This window comes from Sander vitreus, chromosome 14, assembly GCF_031162955.1.
Source record: "Sander vitreus isolate 19-12246 chromosome 14, sanVit1, whole genome shotgun sequence".
Lineage (NCBI taxonomy): Eukaryota > Metazoa > Chordata > Actinopteri > Perciformes > Percidae > Sander > Sander vitreus.
This window is the reverse complement of record NC_135868.1, coordinates 7,968,184-7,986,274: the sequence shown is the minus strand read 5'-3', so window position 1 is coordinate 7,986,274 and position 18,091 is coordinate 7,968,184. Positions and strand designations below refer to the sequence as shown.

At 42.8% G+C, this 18,091-nt stretch overlaps 1 protein-coding gene across 2 annotated transcripts in view; it reads left to right on the top strand.

Moving 5' to 3' along the window:
- The first annotated feature begins 4,510 nt into the window (after window positions 1-4,510).
- Window positions 4,511-18,091, top strand: part of nfatc1 (nuclear factor of activated T cells 1) — a 40,695-nt gene continuing 27,114 nt past the window's right edge. For both annotated transcript variants that reach the window (XM_078268140.1, XM_078268139.1), the window contains exons 1-5: window positions 4,511-4,894; window positions 6,228-7,269; window positions 7,766-7,925; window positions 13,082-13,284; window positions 15,856-16,028. In XM_078268140.1, the coding sequence (XP_078124266.1) occupies window positions 4,876-4,894; window positions 6,228-7,269; window positions 7,766-7,925; window positions 13,082-13,284; window positions 15,856-16,028 (1,597 nt within the window). In that variant the 5' untranslated portion in view covers window positions 4,511-4,875. The remainder of the gene's footprint in view (window positions 4,895-6,227; window positions 7,270-7,765; window positions 7,926-13,081; window positions 13,285-15,855; window positions 16,029-18,091) is intronic.

The following is an 18,091-nucleotide window of genomic DNA, read 5'->3' as shown; positions in this document are numbered from 1 at the left end:
GGTTTGTGACAGTGAGACCACACCCCCAACCCCTGAGCATTTACCCCTCCCACACCCTTAAAATGTTGATACAGCCCGGGAAGACTTTGGGAAACGCAGTTGGGCAAAGCTCCCAGCAGTCGGGATCACCGTGAGACATGGGGTCAAGATGATCTACAGTCTGATTACATGAGCAATGTGATTGTGTCACTCATTAGCCAAAAGGATTGTACCATGAAGGAAGTTGTGTTGTTTTGTGTTTGTGTTGTCCTCACTAAGCTGCACTCTTAGCTCACAGTGAAGGTCACACATTGGCACAGTGTAAAGGTCTCCCTGTAAACAGTTTGAATTCAGGGATTGAAACCTGCTACAGTTATGTGACAGTCTTGTGATGGCAAACACATATTTTCACTTGTCAACCATCTGAAATCTTTTAGTTACATAGATGCACTTAGGCAATAATGAACAGCACAAAAGTGTGCCACAGGGACTTGTTTCATGGTAACATGATGTTCCTGTGGGATTAAAGTGACAACTCTGAGCCAGTCCATTGCTGCCCATCCAAGTTGCCCAACAATTGCCCTGTGTATCACTGCCTTAAACCCTTAATACTGTGTGGGAAAGTCTTTGTATAAAAGAGCAACTTAACAGCAGATGAAAATCTTGTTTGCAATGTCTTCCAATGGTTGTACTTTGCTTCAGTGATGTAGACATGTACTCTAGGGTGTGTCAGTACACTGTGACGTCACAGCCTGATGTGAAGTTCCTCTTTAAGTATATACATTTTTAAGTTGCGTGTTTACACATCCAGCAGACACAGAGCAACATTAGCATTACTTTGGAGTCTTTTTTTCGGGACACTCAATGAATATATGTCTATTATTCACTTTCTTTTAGCTCTGTTTTTGGTCACCATCCCCTAAATTCTCCACAATATTCACCAGCTAACTGCTAACTTTGTCTGTTTGATATTTATTGCTGAGTAGAGAATGGAGACTTGATGTGGACTCAACTGACCTGAGAATTGATTTAGACTTGTCCCATGAAACCTAAAAACAGATTCAGTATTGAACAAATTCAGCGTCTCTTATGTCCCTAGTGCCAGTAGTGAAAAGCAGCTTGTTGATATCAAAGGGAGTCTTCTGTTCACTCTGCGTCTCTACATTATCAACGCAGGACGTTGGCATTGTTTCTCATTATCTACTGTGCTCTTCTTTTAGTTGTGGCTCTGGATCCATCCGGTCTGTAGTGGCCTGTTACCAAGGTGTCCACTAACCAGCACCAGGCCTGCATGTCTGGAAAAACTACGAGTCACAGCACCGCCCTGACGTAGAAGGGTCCTCGAGTCAAATCAGCAGTGAAGCTATTTATTGACTGCAGACGGGTGGAAGTGTTTACTGCAGCACATGTTTCAGTTACACATCACTGTGGAGTGGCAATCCCCCCTTTTGCTCCATTTAGGCCCCCCAGCCCCATGAGAGATTTCCATGAGGTCAAAGAAACGTGTGGGGTTCTTGAAATGATTGGGGAGCCACCGAGCCACGTCCCCATGATGAAACGGACGGGTAGGATTTCACAAGTGCCGTCACTCCCTCAGATTCTCTGTTGGAGAGAGAGCTCGGCCAAAATGAGATCCCAGTGGGTGAGGAGGGAATATTTCTTTGGATGTGGGGCATGCGTGCCATGTTGTTGCACAATGGAGACAAATGTGGATTAAGAGCTGATGTCTGAAAGTTTCTCTACAAGCAGTCACTAAACTCCCAGGAGGAGGAGGGAAAGAGTTATACTTTGAAGACAATGGTGTAGTTGGATACTCAGGCTTTAAGAAGTAGTGTTATGCAGCTGCAGTAAGAGGGTCAAAAACTTGCACACTTTGTTTTCGTTCCGGTTATTTAATCTCGAGGTTTTCAAAGTAAGAGGCGGACCCTGCCCAGGGGGGCTCCGAACTGTTCCAGGGGAGGCTCAGTGAATGGAAGGGAAAAATGATTATTCATTATAAATTTGAATAGCCTAAATTTGTGGAAATGTTACTGTTGTTCCCATTTTCCCAGAGTCAGAAAATTATAATAAATGCCTTAGGAAGGATTTTTTTGCATATTTGACGTAGTCTGAAGTTATGTCAAACGGCAATAGTAGGCTATTTGGCTCAGTTGTTGAGTGCCTAGTCATGATCCCATAAGCATTTGGAATTGAGCTAAATAAGCAAGTAAACTAAGGGGATGAGGTTTTGCCTTTTTCCAAGCTTTGTCTGAGTCTGAGAGGAGGTCCATGGTTGACTCTGAAAACCTCTGATCTAATCTAATAATAACTTCAGCAATGAAGGTGCTAAATCTATGTAGCTGGTCTTCTTGACAAAGAACACATACTCAATACACCAAAATTATAGTTTGAGGTTGCGATTTATTAAATGTCTTGAATGCAAGAACAGACTGCAACATGTTGAGCCTCTCCAAATGCACCTGCATAAATAAATATTGGATGTGCAAGTCGTTTTCCCAATTCACTGAGTCCTGGAAATGACACAGAAGAGAATCCCCAAAAGAAATTTAAAGAGACACACCATAAAATGATCTCACCAGAGGGAAAACACTGCTGCAAATATAAAGTAGTACAAGACAGCGTGGGAGTTATGACCTTTAATTGAAGACTTTAAAGTGCCCATATTATGAAAAAAATATGGGCTTCCACACACATACAAACTATGAAAAAAATCCATCCATGCTGTTTTGAGTGAGATACGGTTTCTGAATGTGTCCTGCCTTCAGTCTCCGGGCAACCATTAGCTCGTAGCGTTAGCATGCTAACACTAACGCTAATGCTAACGCTAGCATGCTACCTCGTTCTCAATAGCAAAGCACTGCTACAACACACACAAGTTCACCATAATCTACAAAAGAACTACTTACATGTGCGCCCTCATTTAGAAGGGCCCAGCTAATCCTGCCGTATAACTGACCGAAGTTGTAGAAACAGCCTTTCTTTTACTGTCTATGGAGCTAGCTGGCTGACATGATCTACATCTGAGCTACTGCGCGTGTGCGAGTGCAATCAAAGATGGTACAGAAGAAGAAAAGAGGTCTCACTCTGTAGCTAAAACAGAGACCAGGTGAAAAGAGGATCTGCAGCAGTGAGAGAGAGCGGTGCAGTAACAAAAATATGGTGTTTTTTGAAAATTAAACCATGTAAACCTATTCTGGTACAACCTTAAAATACAATTATGAACCTGAAAATGAGCATAATATGGGTGCTTTAACACTTGGCTAAGAGTGGAAGCGGCATAACATTTCAGTCCACCTTTAAAGGATCACACCAACTAGGGCCAGCTGATAAGATGCTGTAGTGCAGCAATGTAGCTTCGCACCTCCAGGGATGGACAGACTCTTAGAGAGCCGCCATGTGACTATTGTCATCACAGAAACTCCGAGCCTGTTGCCAGCTGCTGAGAGGTCCAGACCTGCCAAAGATAGCAACAACCCTGCCTGCATGGGACTGAGGAGAGAGAAGCCGTATAAGTATACACCAACCGCAGAGTGCGGCCTATGGAAAACTTTATGAAGATTCTCAGTTCAGCGTGTCAAATGACTGGGTATATGACTTGATTTTTATATAGTAGCCTACTTCTATGGAAGTATGGATAATTATGTGTTTTGTGCCCCGCAGACGTGCAGTCTGTCAGGAAGAAGTGGAAAGCAATTATTTGTCTTTGCAATAACTTCAAAACATCATGAGACGCACAAACAACATCTGAAGGAAGCTTTATGTTTTACGTTTATGTCTTATAAGGTAGCATTTTGAGATTTATGTTCTGGCATGTTTCTGCTCAGTTCACCTGTCCTTTTCTCTGCTGCAGCTTCAGCTGCAATCTGAAAACCCAGCAGCCTTTAACCGAACATCCGTCGGCAGTAACCAGTTGATGAATGGCTCTTTCAGGGTGGAAATTGCAGAATTATTCTGCACATAAATCTTGATTTAGGAGATTCCTCGTTCCATATGTCTGGCAGCAGCACATTGATGGCTTCATTGTGAATGATGCCAATGGAAACAGATAGTTTAGATAAAGTTGGTGAAAACTGCAGATTAATGCTGTCCATGCTCATTAAGTCAGGCATGGATAATGGCGATATAGTTTGAGTTTCTTTTAACAACTGTCACCCAACAAATCATAGTTTTTTTAGGTTTTGCTCTGTCAGTATAACTCCAGTTATTCCAGTGTTTATATTCAGATGGATGTTCACCCTGGCTCATGTTCAGCTGCACCAGCTTTATGGGTGCTGTATGGGATGTTTGTTCCAATCACTGGACGTTTGCATGTGGATCTCCCGTGGCGAGGCTTATTTTACTTATCTCGGAGCCTTCACTGCCAGCTTTGCTAATTGGCCTGTTTTGCCTCTGGAAAGCCCAGTGTGAGAGAGGATCTCCACTGGACCCATCTGGTGGTCGAGCGTGTAGAATGCGTCAGAGAAGAGGGGCGGTGCGCCGCCGCCGAGGTGATCCCCGAGTTTAAAAGCGCAGAAGTCATCTGTGCGCCGGAGCAGTGCGTCACAGCGACCCAGCAGAGCCAGGATCCCCCGACGCAGAGTCAGATCTCAACACAGCGACGAAAATAGCTTTTCTAAGAGAACACGTCTGAATCAGCCATGGTCTTATTCCACATGTTTTAATATTTTGACGCATCTCTTTTAGAGTTTTCCTTTTTGGATGCGACTTTTTCTCTTTTTGAAGTAGCCTTTTTGTTTTTTTACTTTATTTCTAATTATCGTTGTTTGCGGCGATACAGCGAGAGAGGATCCTGAGCAACAGCTGTGGAATATATAAACTCCGCTTTATGGATACAGAATCGCTCCCATCTGCACTCAGAGTTTGATCTTAGACGTGTCTCTCTGCGCAAAGAAGAAAATGAAATCTGCTGAAGAGGGTAAGTTTGACTTTTATTTATTACAGAAGGCTTTCCTTTTTATTATCACAGTGCAGTAAAGCTATTAATGTGACATTTATTTAGCTTCTCATCATTGTTTGACACTTTACACCCGGATGCGATACATTGAGCTGCGATGTTATATTGATTTCGGGTCTCAGCTGCACTTTCTGCCCAGTTGAATGTCTGTATTGAGCCTCAGTGTACTGCAGTTAGTAACAGTATTAACGCAGTGGTGAAGATATGTATGCGCCCCTCCCTATGATTTGGGCAAGGTGGGCGTGGCCACATGATGAAAAAGTGTTTCCAAAATAGCCAGAACTGAACCTGTGCTAATGACTGACAATGGCATTATGGGTAAAAATGTGATTGATTCAGGTGCCAGCCTGTTAGAATGTTAGCTAATTTACAGCAGTCTAATTTTAGAAAACAAACATTTTTCGTGCTACTGTGTCACACACCGCAAGCAGCATTAAATGTAGGCTAAGCATAATTTTCTTTTATTACAAGGAGTCATATTGGGCTGCACTGATGTCATAGTCTTTATGGTGGGGCCCCTAATTATCTTTAATTTACAGCAGACAGGAGCTGTGGTGACTGCATCTGTCTGTCTGCAGCAGACGTCTCCATCCGTATCAATGCGCTCCACTGTGGTCACATTCACCCAGCTTTATGCACCATATAACCACATATCACATCCCCCCTTGCCCCTGGTTGTGACCTTCACCACAGACAGGCAGAGTTTCATATGACCCAGCGGGAGAGTTGGCACGAGACCACGAGCTTCCCCCCGGCTGGGTACAGCATGCACCTTTACAGCATGCAAATAAACCAATCATGTCCCTCCTGTGTTTATTTTTCAATGGCTTTTGGTACATGAAACTAGCCAACAAAAGCATTAGTGTGTGTTTTCATAATGTTACAGTTTATGGGCTGCAGCATGTGCATTAAGTGGCAATGTGAAGTGGAAAAAAACCACCTGGTTATGCCCTCTGTTTATTTTTGGACTGGAGTTATTTTTGGAACCTTTATTTGTGTCTCCCACCTTTGCTTTGTATAATCTGAGCCATTCGGAGATGTTTTGTGTCACTCGCCTTAGTGTGTGTGAGTGTGTGGGATCCTCATTAGATGAGGTGATAAGTTTTCACTTGCATGCATCGTGAAATAGCCAGGGCCAAATCTGTTAAGGAAGCAGTTCTTTAGCCATTATAGGCAAAACCTCTGCAACGGCTCTCAAAAGACTCAACTTGGCAACTGTCTCCCACTCAGTAAGAGAGCCAGTGAATGTGTGTTTGATTATCATGGTAACAAAGTCAATCTGTTTGCTTTCCAGATGCATATGGCTACACGCCAAACGTCAGTCTCTCCCTCCCACTGGGCAACCCTTGTCTTCCCTCTCAGTACCACAGCCTCCACTCCAGCCCCACTATAGCTGTCTCTGTCACTGAGCCTCTCATTTATGACACCCAGGATGACATGAGAGTGGCCGGCTACTATTCAACCTCAAGTGTCCGCCCAAATGGAGCCCCGACCCTGGAGAGCCCTCGCATCGAGATCACAGCCTACGGCCAGTTTCCTGAGGATGAGGTGGAAGAGAACAACCTTCCTGTTGCCAAGCGAGTCAACTCAATAGTGACGCTGACCCTCCCCAGTGCAGATAGTTACCGCGACCCCAGCTGCCTCAGCCCGGCCAGCAGCATCTCATCTCGCAGCTGCCACTCCGACGCCTCCTCCTATGAATCAAGCTTCTCCTACAACTACGACAACTCGCCCCAGAACTCCCCCTGGCAGTCGCCCTCTGTGTCCCCCAAAAGCTCCACCCTCGCCCTGCCAGGTGATGGCTGCACCTCTGGTGGCTCCCCTCGTCACTCCCCCTCCACTTCTCCTCGCACAAGCGTGACAGATGACACCTGGATGGGTCAGCATAGCTCCAGTCCCAACTCCCCTTGTGGCGCAAAGAGGAAGTACAGCTTTAACGGCAGCGGGGCATCACACAAGCACTACCCATACTCGCCCATCCACTCCCCTGGACTGTCCCCGCAGACCTCCCCTCGCCTCAGTATCACAGAGGAGAGCTGGCTGCCAAACACCAACCAGTACACCAACTCAGCCATACTGGCAGCCATCAATGCCCTGACCACAGATGGAGTGGCTGACCTCGGGGAGGGAATCCCCATTAAAGCCCGGAAAACCGGCCTGGAGCACAGCCCCGCAGTCAGCCTGAAGGTGGAGCCTGGAGGTGAGGAGCTGAGTCCAGGGGAGCTCTGTCAGGATGACTCCAACCGCCTGCCATTAAAGAAGGAGGCCTACTGTGGTGGGTTTCTGGATGTGCCACAGCACCCATACTCCTGGTCCAAGCCAAAGCAATATGTCAGGTAAGCAAGCAATGACAGTTTGAGTTACAGATGAAGATTTTGGCCTTGAACAAGATCTGTTCAAACCAATAAAGCCTGAGGGGAATAGCTTTTTGTGTGCTTAAGAGCATACATCTATGACTGGTTCACTATTTTTGGCAACTGAGAAAATATATGAAAAGTTCTCCATATGTGCAATTTATTGTTGTGACTGGTACAGTTGGTGTTCATGTTTTTTTGTAACTGTCAAGACATTTCTTTATTTGTGCAGCTTTTGAATCCAAAACAAATTCCCCTAAGGGGACAATAAAGTATATTGTATTGTATCATGTGCAGACTTGTGAATACTGACAAGAAGTAAGTTTAAACATACTTTTAATTTCAGAACGGGTTTATCACAGGCTTTGCCTATCACATTGTTCACATTCTGCACATTCTACATAGATAAATGCATCTAAAATAAGTCCTCCCCTCTCTTTGCTAAGTTGACATGTTGGACATGTTTTTGCCCCGACAGCCCATCCCTGCCAGCTCTCGACTGGCAGCTGCCGTCCAGCTCGGGACCGTACAGGCTGCAGATCGACGTGCAGCCCAAGTCCCACCACCGAGCCCACTATGAGACGGAGGGCAGTCGGGGAGCAGTGAAGGCCCTGGCAGGAGGACACCCCGTCGTTCAGGTCTGCTAAACCAGTGCTTCGTAACTTTTTTGGCTTGTGATGTCTTTAAACAAAGCAGTATCTATCTGAGAAACCCTATCACATGTTGCAAATGTCTAGATTTTCTCTTTACTTTGTGTCATATGAATGTTTAAAACGACCCAGTACTCTATTTCATAGTAAGAAAAGCAAAAAACCTCTAAAACACAACATAATTATCACATGTATCATCTTGTAGTTCCTCAGATTTATCTCACGACCCCTTCCGTGACCCTGAACCATATGTTGAGAACCTCTGAGCTAGACTGTTTGGTTTCCTGTGATGATTAGACCAACACACGGTGCAGCCATTAGACCCATTTTTTCTTACCTCACACTTCTCGCCTCAACACTTTTTTACCTTGTGTTAAAATAGATTGGGGCGACGTGTGTTTCATGGCCTGGCTGTTATGTTATTCAAAGACATCACATTTCTGAATGGAATACCATAGGTATGCTATTAGACAGACCAGTCCACTCAGTCACTTCCTGTCCAGACAAAGGTGACTCAGACTTTTCCATTACGTTGTCGAGTGCAGTGCAGACAGTTACAAAGCGATGTAGCATGGCCAGTAAGAGCTTAGTCATGAGCTTTAACCACAGTAGCTCTGGTGGTCGAGTCTAAAGAAAAAAATGTGGACAACTGCAGATATGTTTTGGTTTTAAACCCATCTGGTCCCCCCAACCATTACTCCATACCGCTGACCTCAGTCTCTGAATAAATAAAGGGTCTGCAGCACAGAGTCGGACAAAGTGAGTGGTGAGCCAGGCTGTCACTTTAATTAATACCTTTAGACATTTTATTAATATATTACAATAAGTCTACAAGTTAACCAGACATTCGTCACATGTGGGGCAGAGTTTCCTGTGTTTTCCCTTCACTTTTGATAAAATGTCTTTTTAGAGTGAGTTTGAACCACAGAGGAGCAGTTAGCTAATCGTGCCCTTTAGTTTGAATGGGGAATGTTAACATTGCTAATCAGCCATTTTAAGGACAAACCAGCTGTGTCCCAATTCTATACTTCATACGAACTCCAAGCTGATTTTAAGTAAGTTGTGTATTCACACCAGGAAAGTGCAAAATTAAGTATACTCACTTAAATATACTAGTGCTCTACCTGCTGAATGCCAGAAAAATAAAGTTAGCGACTTGCTAGTGAACATAGTGGAGCTTTTAGCAGCTAAAGAGACAGATTTCCCCCTCGGGAGTTAGTGGAAACCAAAACAGAGTGTGATGGAGAGTGAATATTCAACTTCAAATTATGCTAATGTTGCTATTTATTTGCTCAATGTTTAAATAAGCCACTGTGTGTAAGCTTGTTTCGTTTCCCCGAAGTGGGCAAGAATTTAGTTTAGCAAGTTTAAAACCTGAGAGATAATGGATTTCTGAGGCCGATACATATACACACACACACACACACACACACTATATATATATATAAACGTTTATATATGTTTTTTACCATCAACAAACATTTTTGCAAAGGATCCCTTAATCCCTGTCTTGTGACATAGTACTGAGCAGCACATTTTACAGTTGAAGAATAAACTTGTCAGGGCTCTCTGGTGGACAAACTATGTGTTATGGCAACTGTTGTTAATTTACCTCAATAATACTAATACAATGTACAGTATTTGCGATTACCTAAAAATGGCTGATGATATTGACTCCAGGTAGATCTTGGAAAACAATAAAATAAGTATTAATACTTTCCTGTTGCAACAAAATGGTTAAATACTACTATATAAGTATACAGTATAGTACAGACTGTGTATTAGTATGTAGAATGGACAGAGTTTCATCCCACAGAATGATCGTTGTCTCTAACAAGCTATTATTCAAAATGCTTTCAAGTTAAATGTAACAGTGTTGGGATATATTTCCCCCACTGAGAAAACAGAAATATTATATTTGTATGCAGTTGTGGAATAAGACATTTGGAAACCAAATGTATCATCCAGCATGTTGCAACTCCAGCCACACATCTGTAAAGGACGCGTGTATTTGTCCATGAGAAGGTGCTAATGATTTAATGACAGGGGTCTGGGCTCACCCCGGCTGAAAGAGAGAGTGTGTGTTCTCTTTAAACCTAAACCCAAACCTCCCCCTACTTTTCTGCCAGCTACCACCCCAACCACACAGACTTCCCTTTGTTTAGGAAAGTTCCCGTGTGTATGGCTGACATCATTGCGTGCTGCGTCCTGCGGAGGCGGCAGCGACTAAACCACACACGTTTCTGGCAGGCTCTGATGAAGATGTTGGAGGGAGCCTCAGACAAGGCAGCCCCATCTCTGTGACTTCCTGATTACATGGTACACACAGCACTGCAGCCTCTGCTGTGGACGCTGGCTGACGAAGCCTCTGTGGCTTGTCCCGCCGCCCCTCTGACTCAAACCCTGCCCAGACTTTACAGAGTTTATTCTAGAAGGTCTTGTTCTGTACGGTGCACTTTTTTTTCTCCACGTCCAGCATCCAGTACAGCTAAGCCGGCTATTTTTTGTTCTCTTTCAATGCCATCGCTGCTGCCTGCCTCAACCACACCCGCCCTTACGCCAGCAGCAGACTGAAGTATGTCCCTCTGAAGTGCTCTGTGTAGTCCTCGCCACAGTTAATGCTCAGGGTTTCATGCTGTACTTTGGTGGAGAGGAAATACCCCCTAGTCAAGTCTGTGAGGTCTTCTTTTTTTCTCTGTCTGAACACCACTTTCATGACCAGCCCATTGCTGAAAAGCACATCCAAAGAGCTGTTTTGAAATGCATTTTTCTAGATTAATATTTTGGAGTCATGCGCCTTTTCTCGACCTTGATCAAATTTTGATATCTAACCAAAGTATAATTAACAAATGTCATGTGAAGCAAAAAGAGTGACGAGATGAATTGGCGGTCACACTGAGCTATCCTTCTCTCTCTCTCTCTACAAAACTAAAACACAGGAGTTCATATATACTGTATGTGTGTGTGGGATCATCCTTTTAGAGCTGGAAGGGTCTATGAAAGAACTGGAGAGGGAGCCCCAGTTGCCCTCACCCCTCTCTCCTCCTCGTCTCGGCATTCCTCTTGTGGGTGATAATATGAACTAGGGAGGGATCGCTGCATTGCCAGGGTGGAGGAGCAGAGGGTTTACATAAAGTGGTATCACAGTGATTTAATTGTGTCGACAAATCATAACTGTCTGCTGCTTTATAAAACGGATGATTCAGAGTGGAAAGGTTTCTTGATTTCAATATTGCCACTTTGATCATTTTATGTCTTAAAATGATGCATAATAATGCTGATATGAACAAATGTTTCTACAAAAGTATACTTTTAAATCAGAAACAACTCGCATGGTATTATCAAGTTCAATTATTTCTGTTTGCTTAGAATTTCATGCTGATAATAATTCAAAGCAGATAATGAGTAATCTGTTTGTGATTACAGTTTGAAAGTGACCACCTAACCTTGTGAGCGGGCTTCCTCACTTCATCACAATCCTTCCTGCTGCCTAAATAAACAACATTGCTAGGCAGCAACCCATTTCCTTACACAAATATACAGGACTTCTGCAGGCTCTTAACCCTGACAGGGATCCTCCTCCAAATCACATGTTGTTCCTCCCCAGTCTGAGCCTTTCACTCTTGTTGTGGCCACTCCTCCTTGCCTCGAGTGCTTTCAGGTCCTCATTTCCACATTTCCCTGCCGTTCGCTTCAGCTGACAATCTCATCCACAGCGGTGTATAATTAGGTGGGGTTCAGCATCTGCCTCTATAACACATTGACATGGTCTGGGGTTAGTGATGTGTACTATTGTCAATTTTTCTTACCCACTTACGTCAGTTTTGACTCATAAAGTCATATTATTTCAGTTTTAGTTTTATACATGCTATATAGCTAAAGATAAGAATACAAATTTTTATGTTTTGCAAATTAAGTGTAATTTAGTTAAAACTTACTATTACATAAATTTGAACATGAAATCATTCATAGATGGAACCGTAATATTACTTAACCCTGACTGGCCAACAATAGTAGTTCCTCTTATTCAGACCTGATAATTGGTGGCATATTAAGTGCAGCAAAAATTGCTCAATTGTAATAAAAGCATGGAAAGATGTCCACCTGTTTTGTCAGATAAGATTGGCTAAAAAAATTAGGGATTTTGGAAAATGCAATAACGCTGAAATCCAAGTTTATTTATTAATAATATATCATTAATATATTAGTCTCTTATAATGAAAGTGATTCACAAATGCAACAAAACATGCTCCACCATCTTTGCTATGAAAACTATGGATTGCTGCTTTAACCTCTCAAACAACAATAAATATGAACACTTTCTCCATATAATCCAATGCCATATATTTTTTCATGCATTCCTACATTGGGGCCCCTGTAATTTCTTATTATACACATCATGTTTCTTTCAATTGCTTTAATGTCAAAATGCCAAGTATTATGCTCTGATTCCTGTATAGATAACATACATAACTCTCATAGTCTGTCAGTAGTAGCTGCTGTTCTCAGATTTCAGCCTGTGGGTTTGGGCTTCATGCCTACACTCTGCAGTTTGGGTGGTTGAGGTCATCCTGGCAGGAGGCCTCTTGTCAAGCAACACCTATGGAGGTCTGGGAGTACTTTAGAAGCTCTGGGTGGAGCCCACCAGCTACAGCGAGCAGCACTTCTGTGCTGTCTCCAACTCCATCGTGACGGGTTCATTTTACTGATAAAAATCAGAGCAGGGTCACCGCTGAGAGTTTTTCTTGACCCAGATTTGCCGCCGCTCGGTGGGACTGACATGACTTTGACTTTTCTGAAACACTAGCTTAGTTTTGTCACAAATCAAAACGCTGCTCGCTGTAGGTGGTTTTCCTGCTCTCTGGCAGCAGCTGCCCCTGAGGTTCAGCTACTGTAGGATCAACATCTTGGCAGGCCTGACATGAACTGATGGAGGAAGTGTATACAGGCCATTGGTAGTAAATCAAAGTAGATGAAAAGGGTGATTACAAGATCCTAAATGGGTGCTTTGTTTGAAAACCATCACGCTGAGAGCCTGACCTCTGAAAGACCTGCGTTTGTCCTTAACGGCATGCAAGTGGAAGTTTTATTTAGAGAGGACATGGATCTTAACTGCAACCGTGTCTTTCTTTCTCTCCTCTTAGCTCCACGGCTACATGGAGAGCGAGCCTTTAACCCTGCAGCTGTTCATTGGCACAGCTGACGACAGGCTGCTGAGGCCCCACGCTTTCTACCAGGTCCACCGCATCACCGGGAAGACGGTGTCCACCCCGAGCCATGAGGCCCTGCACAACAACACCAAGACCCTGGAGATCCCACTGCTGCCAGAGAACAACATGCGGGCCATGTGAGTATCAGGGCCTTTACCCATCCCAGTGAGGTGACATCAGTAGGTTCAAACTGGGATATATTGGGTGAAAAAGAAACTTTTTAGCATCTTGAGGCTTCTGAGGGCTTTTGTCGATGGCCAATGTTCCTTAGGGAATACAAAGGCCTAAATGAATCAATTGGACATCAAGTCCCGATTTATTCAGGAATTGACTTGGACTTGAATGACTTAAGACCCAAAAGACTTAAAAGTGGTTAAATCTGGTCGAAAAGGCAAACGTTTTAGACATCTAGAGGTATATTCCAGTCTATTAGGGCAAGTCCAAGTCAAGTCTCAAGTCATTTGAAACAAGTCAGGTCTCGAGTCAGTCGAGAAAAGTCCTTAAGACCAAGTCCAAGTCAAGTATAAAGCCTCTATATGTAAACATCTTTCTCTCAAAGCTGTGTTTCAAAGTCCTGACCAAGTCATAACTTAGTTAGCATTGACTTGTCTTATCTCAACTGGCTTGAGACTTGACTTGACCAAAAAGTAAAAAGTAACTCCTGCCATGATGTAGTGAAAATCTGATGTAGTAAACACCAGCCACTCTGCAAACATGTGCATCACTGTTCAAATGGAGTTTACTTTAACTGAGATATCCTTCCGGTCCTCTGCAGGGGGAAATGTTCCAATTGGGCTGATGAAACTCTGTTGAAACATGTTAGATCACTTCCTATTATCAAAAACTATAAAAATCTGGAGATATTAAAGTGCTCATATTATGCTCATTTTCAGGTTCATAATTGTATTTTGTACCAGAATAGGTTTATGTGGTTTAATTTTCAGAAAACACCATATATTTGTTGTACTGCACATTGCTGCAGCTCCTCTTTTCACCCTGTGTGTTGAGCTCTCTGTTTTAGCTACAGAGTGAGGCATCTCACTTCTGTACCATCTTTGTTGGGAGTCGCACATGCACAGTACCTAAGTGAGCACTGCTAGCTAATCAGAAGCAGAGTATGAGGGCGTGCCACGCTAGGAGCTAGGCGAGCATTATGTGTGTTACAAAGTGACGCACGTTTGTCACAGAAATAAAGGCTCGACTACAATAGCGCTGTTTGGAGCAGTTTGTGAACAGTGTTTTCTCTGGAAGATTGTAAGTCCCTTTGGGGTGGACTTTGGGCTTTTTCACTTTGTAAACCTATAACATGCACAAACAGATATATAACACAATAAAGGAAAGGGGAAAAGCCAAAAAGCATAATATGCTCCTGATGTTTAGTATCCTGTGTGTGTCCAGCACGAGCCTGTGTGCTTTTTGTGTGTTTGGGTTGTGAAAGTGTTGCCCTCTGTACACAGACGGGTGGCTTTTCCATTTATATAAGCCTCAGAGATCAGATTACTGGGGAAGCTCTGGGCTGCTAACAGGGGCCTGGGGTTTCTGTCTGAGCTGTGTTCAGTAGCAGCCTGCTAGCATCAGCACTTTCTCTGTGTTTGAATGGATGTAACACATAAGCTCCCCATATACAACGACTTCATCTCAGGATATGGTTTCTCTTTTCTCACGGGGGATATGCCTCAGAGTACTTAAAGTGTAGGTGGCGGATTTGTGGGAGATTTATTCATTTGACATGAACTCCAGTGTGACATAGATATGTTTTACGATGTGGTATAGAAACGGGCTTTATTGTATTGATTCAGGGGGACGTGTGTTAAATTAAATCATTAATCAGTTAGCTAATATGAAGCCACAAATGGCATTGTTTAACTTGGTATGACTCCAATTAACTCCTAACAAATTACATGATAGCATTAAATACTGCCCCTCTTTTTGGTATTGTGCTTTCTTTTTAAAACTTTGTCTCAAGCACTGAACGGACACTTCAGTATGTGGTCTTGCACTCAGCTTGCATGATGCGTAGGCGGAAGGAACAGCTGGGTCCTTAGCATCAACACCTGATTGCTTCGCCAGTGGAGCAGCAGACCCTGGTGTCTGGCGAGAAGAATGTTAGGGAGTGTTCAAATGTGTGTAAAAGTTGACATTAACTAGGCTTTGAGGAATGCAGCATCAAGTAGCATGGCGATGGAAAAGCCAGAAACCGTTTGGAGAGGCTCGAGGTATTTAAGTATGAAAAAGTAAGATGAGTGCAGAGAGGAGACAGGAGGAGGTTTTTTTTTTTACTAAGTATGTGAAGAAGAGTTTGATGCTGTAAAAGATATCATTACAGCCAATTCTTGGTTGTAAGATTTGTGGAAGGGGAACAGTATTTTAGTAACCATCTCTTGCAGGTCAAAGATGTTCCTGATGTGATGAACGTTCCCAGACATTTGTTTCTATAGAGTTTGAATTTCACCCAAGAGTGGATCCACTGAGGTGTAAACACATTGTTGGGGTTGGTGGTGTTAATCTTCTGTTGACATGACTGCAGCCTCTGTCAGGACAGTGATTAGGGTGAACCACTATTGATTTGGCTGCAATACTGCATAAATCACAGCCTGATTAACTGTGAGAGTATATATATATATATATATCATGTATACATGTGATAATTTGCCTTGTGGACAGACAGACTTTGGCAAACTCTTCTTCTTTTGTCTTCACAAACACAGAATCGACTGCGCAGGGATCTTGAAGCTGCGTAATTCGGACATTGAGCTGAGAAAGGGGGAGACTGACATTGGACGCAAGAACACACGTGTGCGGATGGTTTTCAGAGTTCACATCAACCAGGCCACGGGGAGAACGGTGTCATTGCAGGCTTCATCCAACCCCATTGAGTGCTGTAAGTACTTCTCATATTTGTTTTTCATTCACCTAAACTCCACAGTCCTTTAATGCCTTTTAAATTGGGCTCAAATTGTTACTGTAGATTAGTTGACTGTTTGACTACCAATATGGTGGTCGGGACCCCTCTGAGGGGTTTCAAGATGATCAGTTCTGCTACACAAAACTACATTTATTTTTTTCAGAATCTTTGTTAGCTGTTCTATTGGATGTTTTTTTAATGAAATTCAGTACAGACATTCATGTTCCCCTCAGGATGAACTGTAATCACTTTGGTGATCTCCTGGCTTTTCATCCAGCACCATCATCAAGTAAAAATGTTGGTTTATGACCAAATAACTGCAAAACTGATCACATTCCCATTCGCCTCAGATGTGCTTTGGTGTTAATTAGCAAATACAAGCACACTAAAATAAGATGTTAAACATGTTAAAAATTATACCATCTTAACATCAGCCTGTCAGCATTGTCATGTTAAGCATGTTAGCATGCTGAAGTTAGCAATTAGCTTGAAGCATCACTGTGTCTAAGTGCAGCCTCACAGAGTAGACTCTTAATTTGTCATTGTCAGACAGACAGACAGACAACATCCCTTTGTGAAAATACTCAGAACTCATATGACACATGTGACAAGGGGGTCAAGTAGAAGTTGCTCAATTTAAAAAAGATCACAAGACAACAATTCTGGGAACCACTGGATTAATCAATTAGTCAATAAGCAAAAACTTTGATAATCAACTCATTCAAGTTATTCATCAAGCAAAAATGTCATGAGATATTGTTGGGTTTTGGGCTGTTTCACGAACTAAACACATCACATTGGACTGTGGGAAATTGTGATGGACTATTTCCACTAATTTTTCAAATGTTCTTGGCTAAACGATTAAGATAAGCATTAGATTAAAGCTACAGTGCGTAGTTTCTGTCACCCCCATGAGCAATTCAAAGTAATGACAACAAAACTGTCGACGCGTCCACATGATACAGCCTTCCGTGATCGCGCACGTGCCCCCACCCCTCCTCCACACAGTTGCTAGTAGCCAAGGAGGACACGGAGGATTAAAAAAACACGAAGGACTCTTCAGGAAGAGGTAATTATCTTCACTCGAGCTTCTGTGTGGGAAAGTCATTGGACGACCCAATCTTCTGAACATAGCCATACTGAGAAATGTAACGGACGTTTTTTAATATCAAAAAGTTTCACACTAAAGCTTTAACCGATAAAAACAGGAATTATTGGATGCAGCACTTTAACTTCTGGTGCATGTGATTGTGAGCTCCATTTGAACTCGATAGTATTTATCTTTTGTGTAAAGAGCGACATAGGCCTTGCTTGATAAACTATATCGACTCTCTGCACTGAACTGGTGTTAACCTTACACTGGACCGGGATAAACTCAAGCAGATCAACAACTTCATGTGGTTCTGGCAGTGAGAGCTGCCATAGAGATTAAGTCTTAGGAGGTAAATGAAAGACAGTAGTTAAACCATGATCTCAGTCCCTTGAAATAGACCATTGTTAGTTTCTGAACGACTGCCACTGAGCAATTGTTTTTGACCAAAATTCACTTTGTGTGTGAGCGAGGCAGAACGACAGACAGAAACAGAGATGTGGGAAAGATTGATGGTTTCCAAAAACAGAGAATTAGAGTTTTATCAAAATCAGAAAGCAGGAGCATCGAATTACTAAAAGATTATCCTCATATGTTAAAAAATATTCAGGTTTTATTGAACCTCTATTTATGTATCCTGGTCAATCATGATGAAATTACAACTATATATCACAAGAGAGACCTGGATAGACATCATCATTACAGCTAGACGGAAAAGGTTGGCAAATATTTAATGGCATGTAAAAGATAATTTCAGAAAAAAAGCCAAAAGGTAAGAGAAAGGAATAAAAAAGACGAGGAGAGAAAAAGACAACTCTTTAACCAAATATGTAAGACAGAACATCCACCATAATTTGAGGAAAACACAAATAAACACAACATGGAGCCTGTCTTTACTTATTGGCAAAGAGGCAGCTTAATTCAAACGCAAAGAGCTGGAGGTTTACAG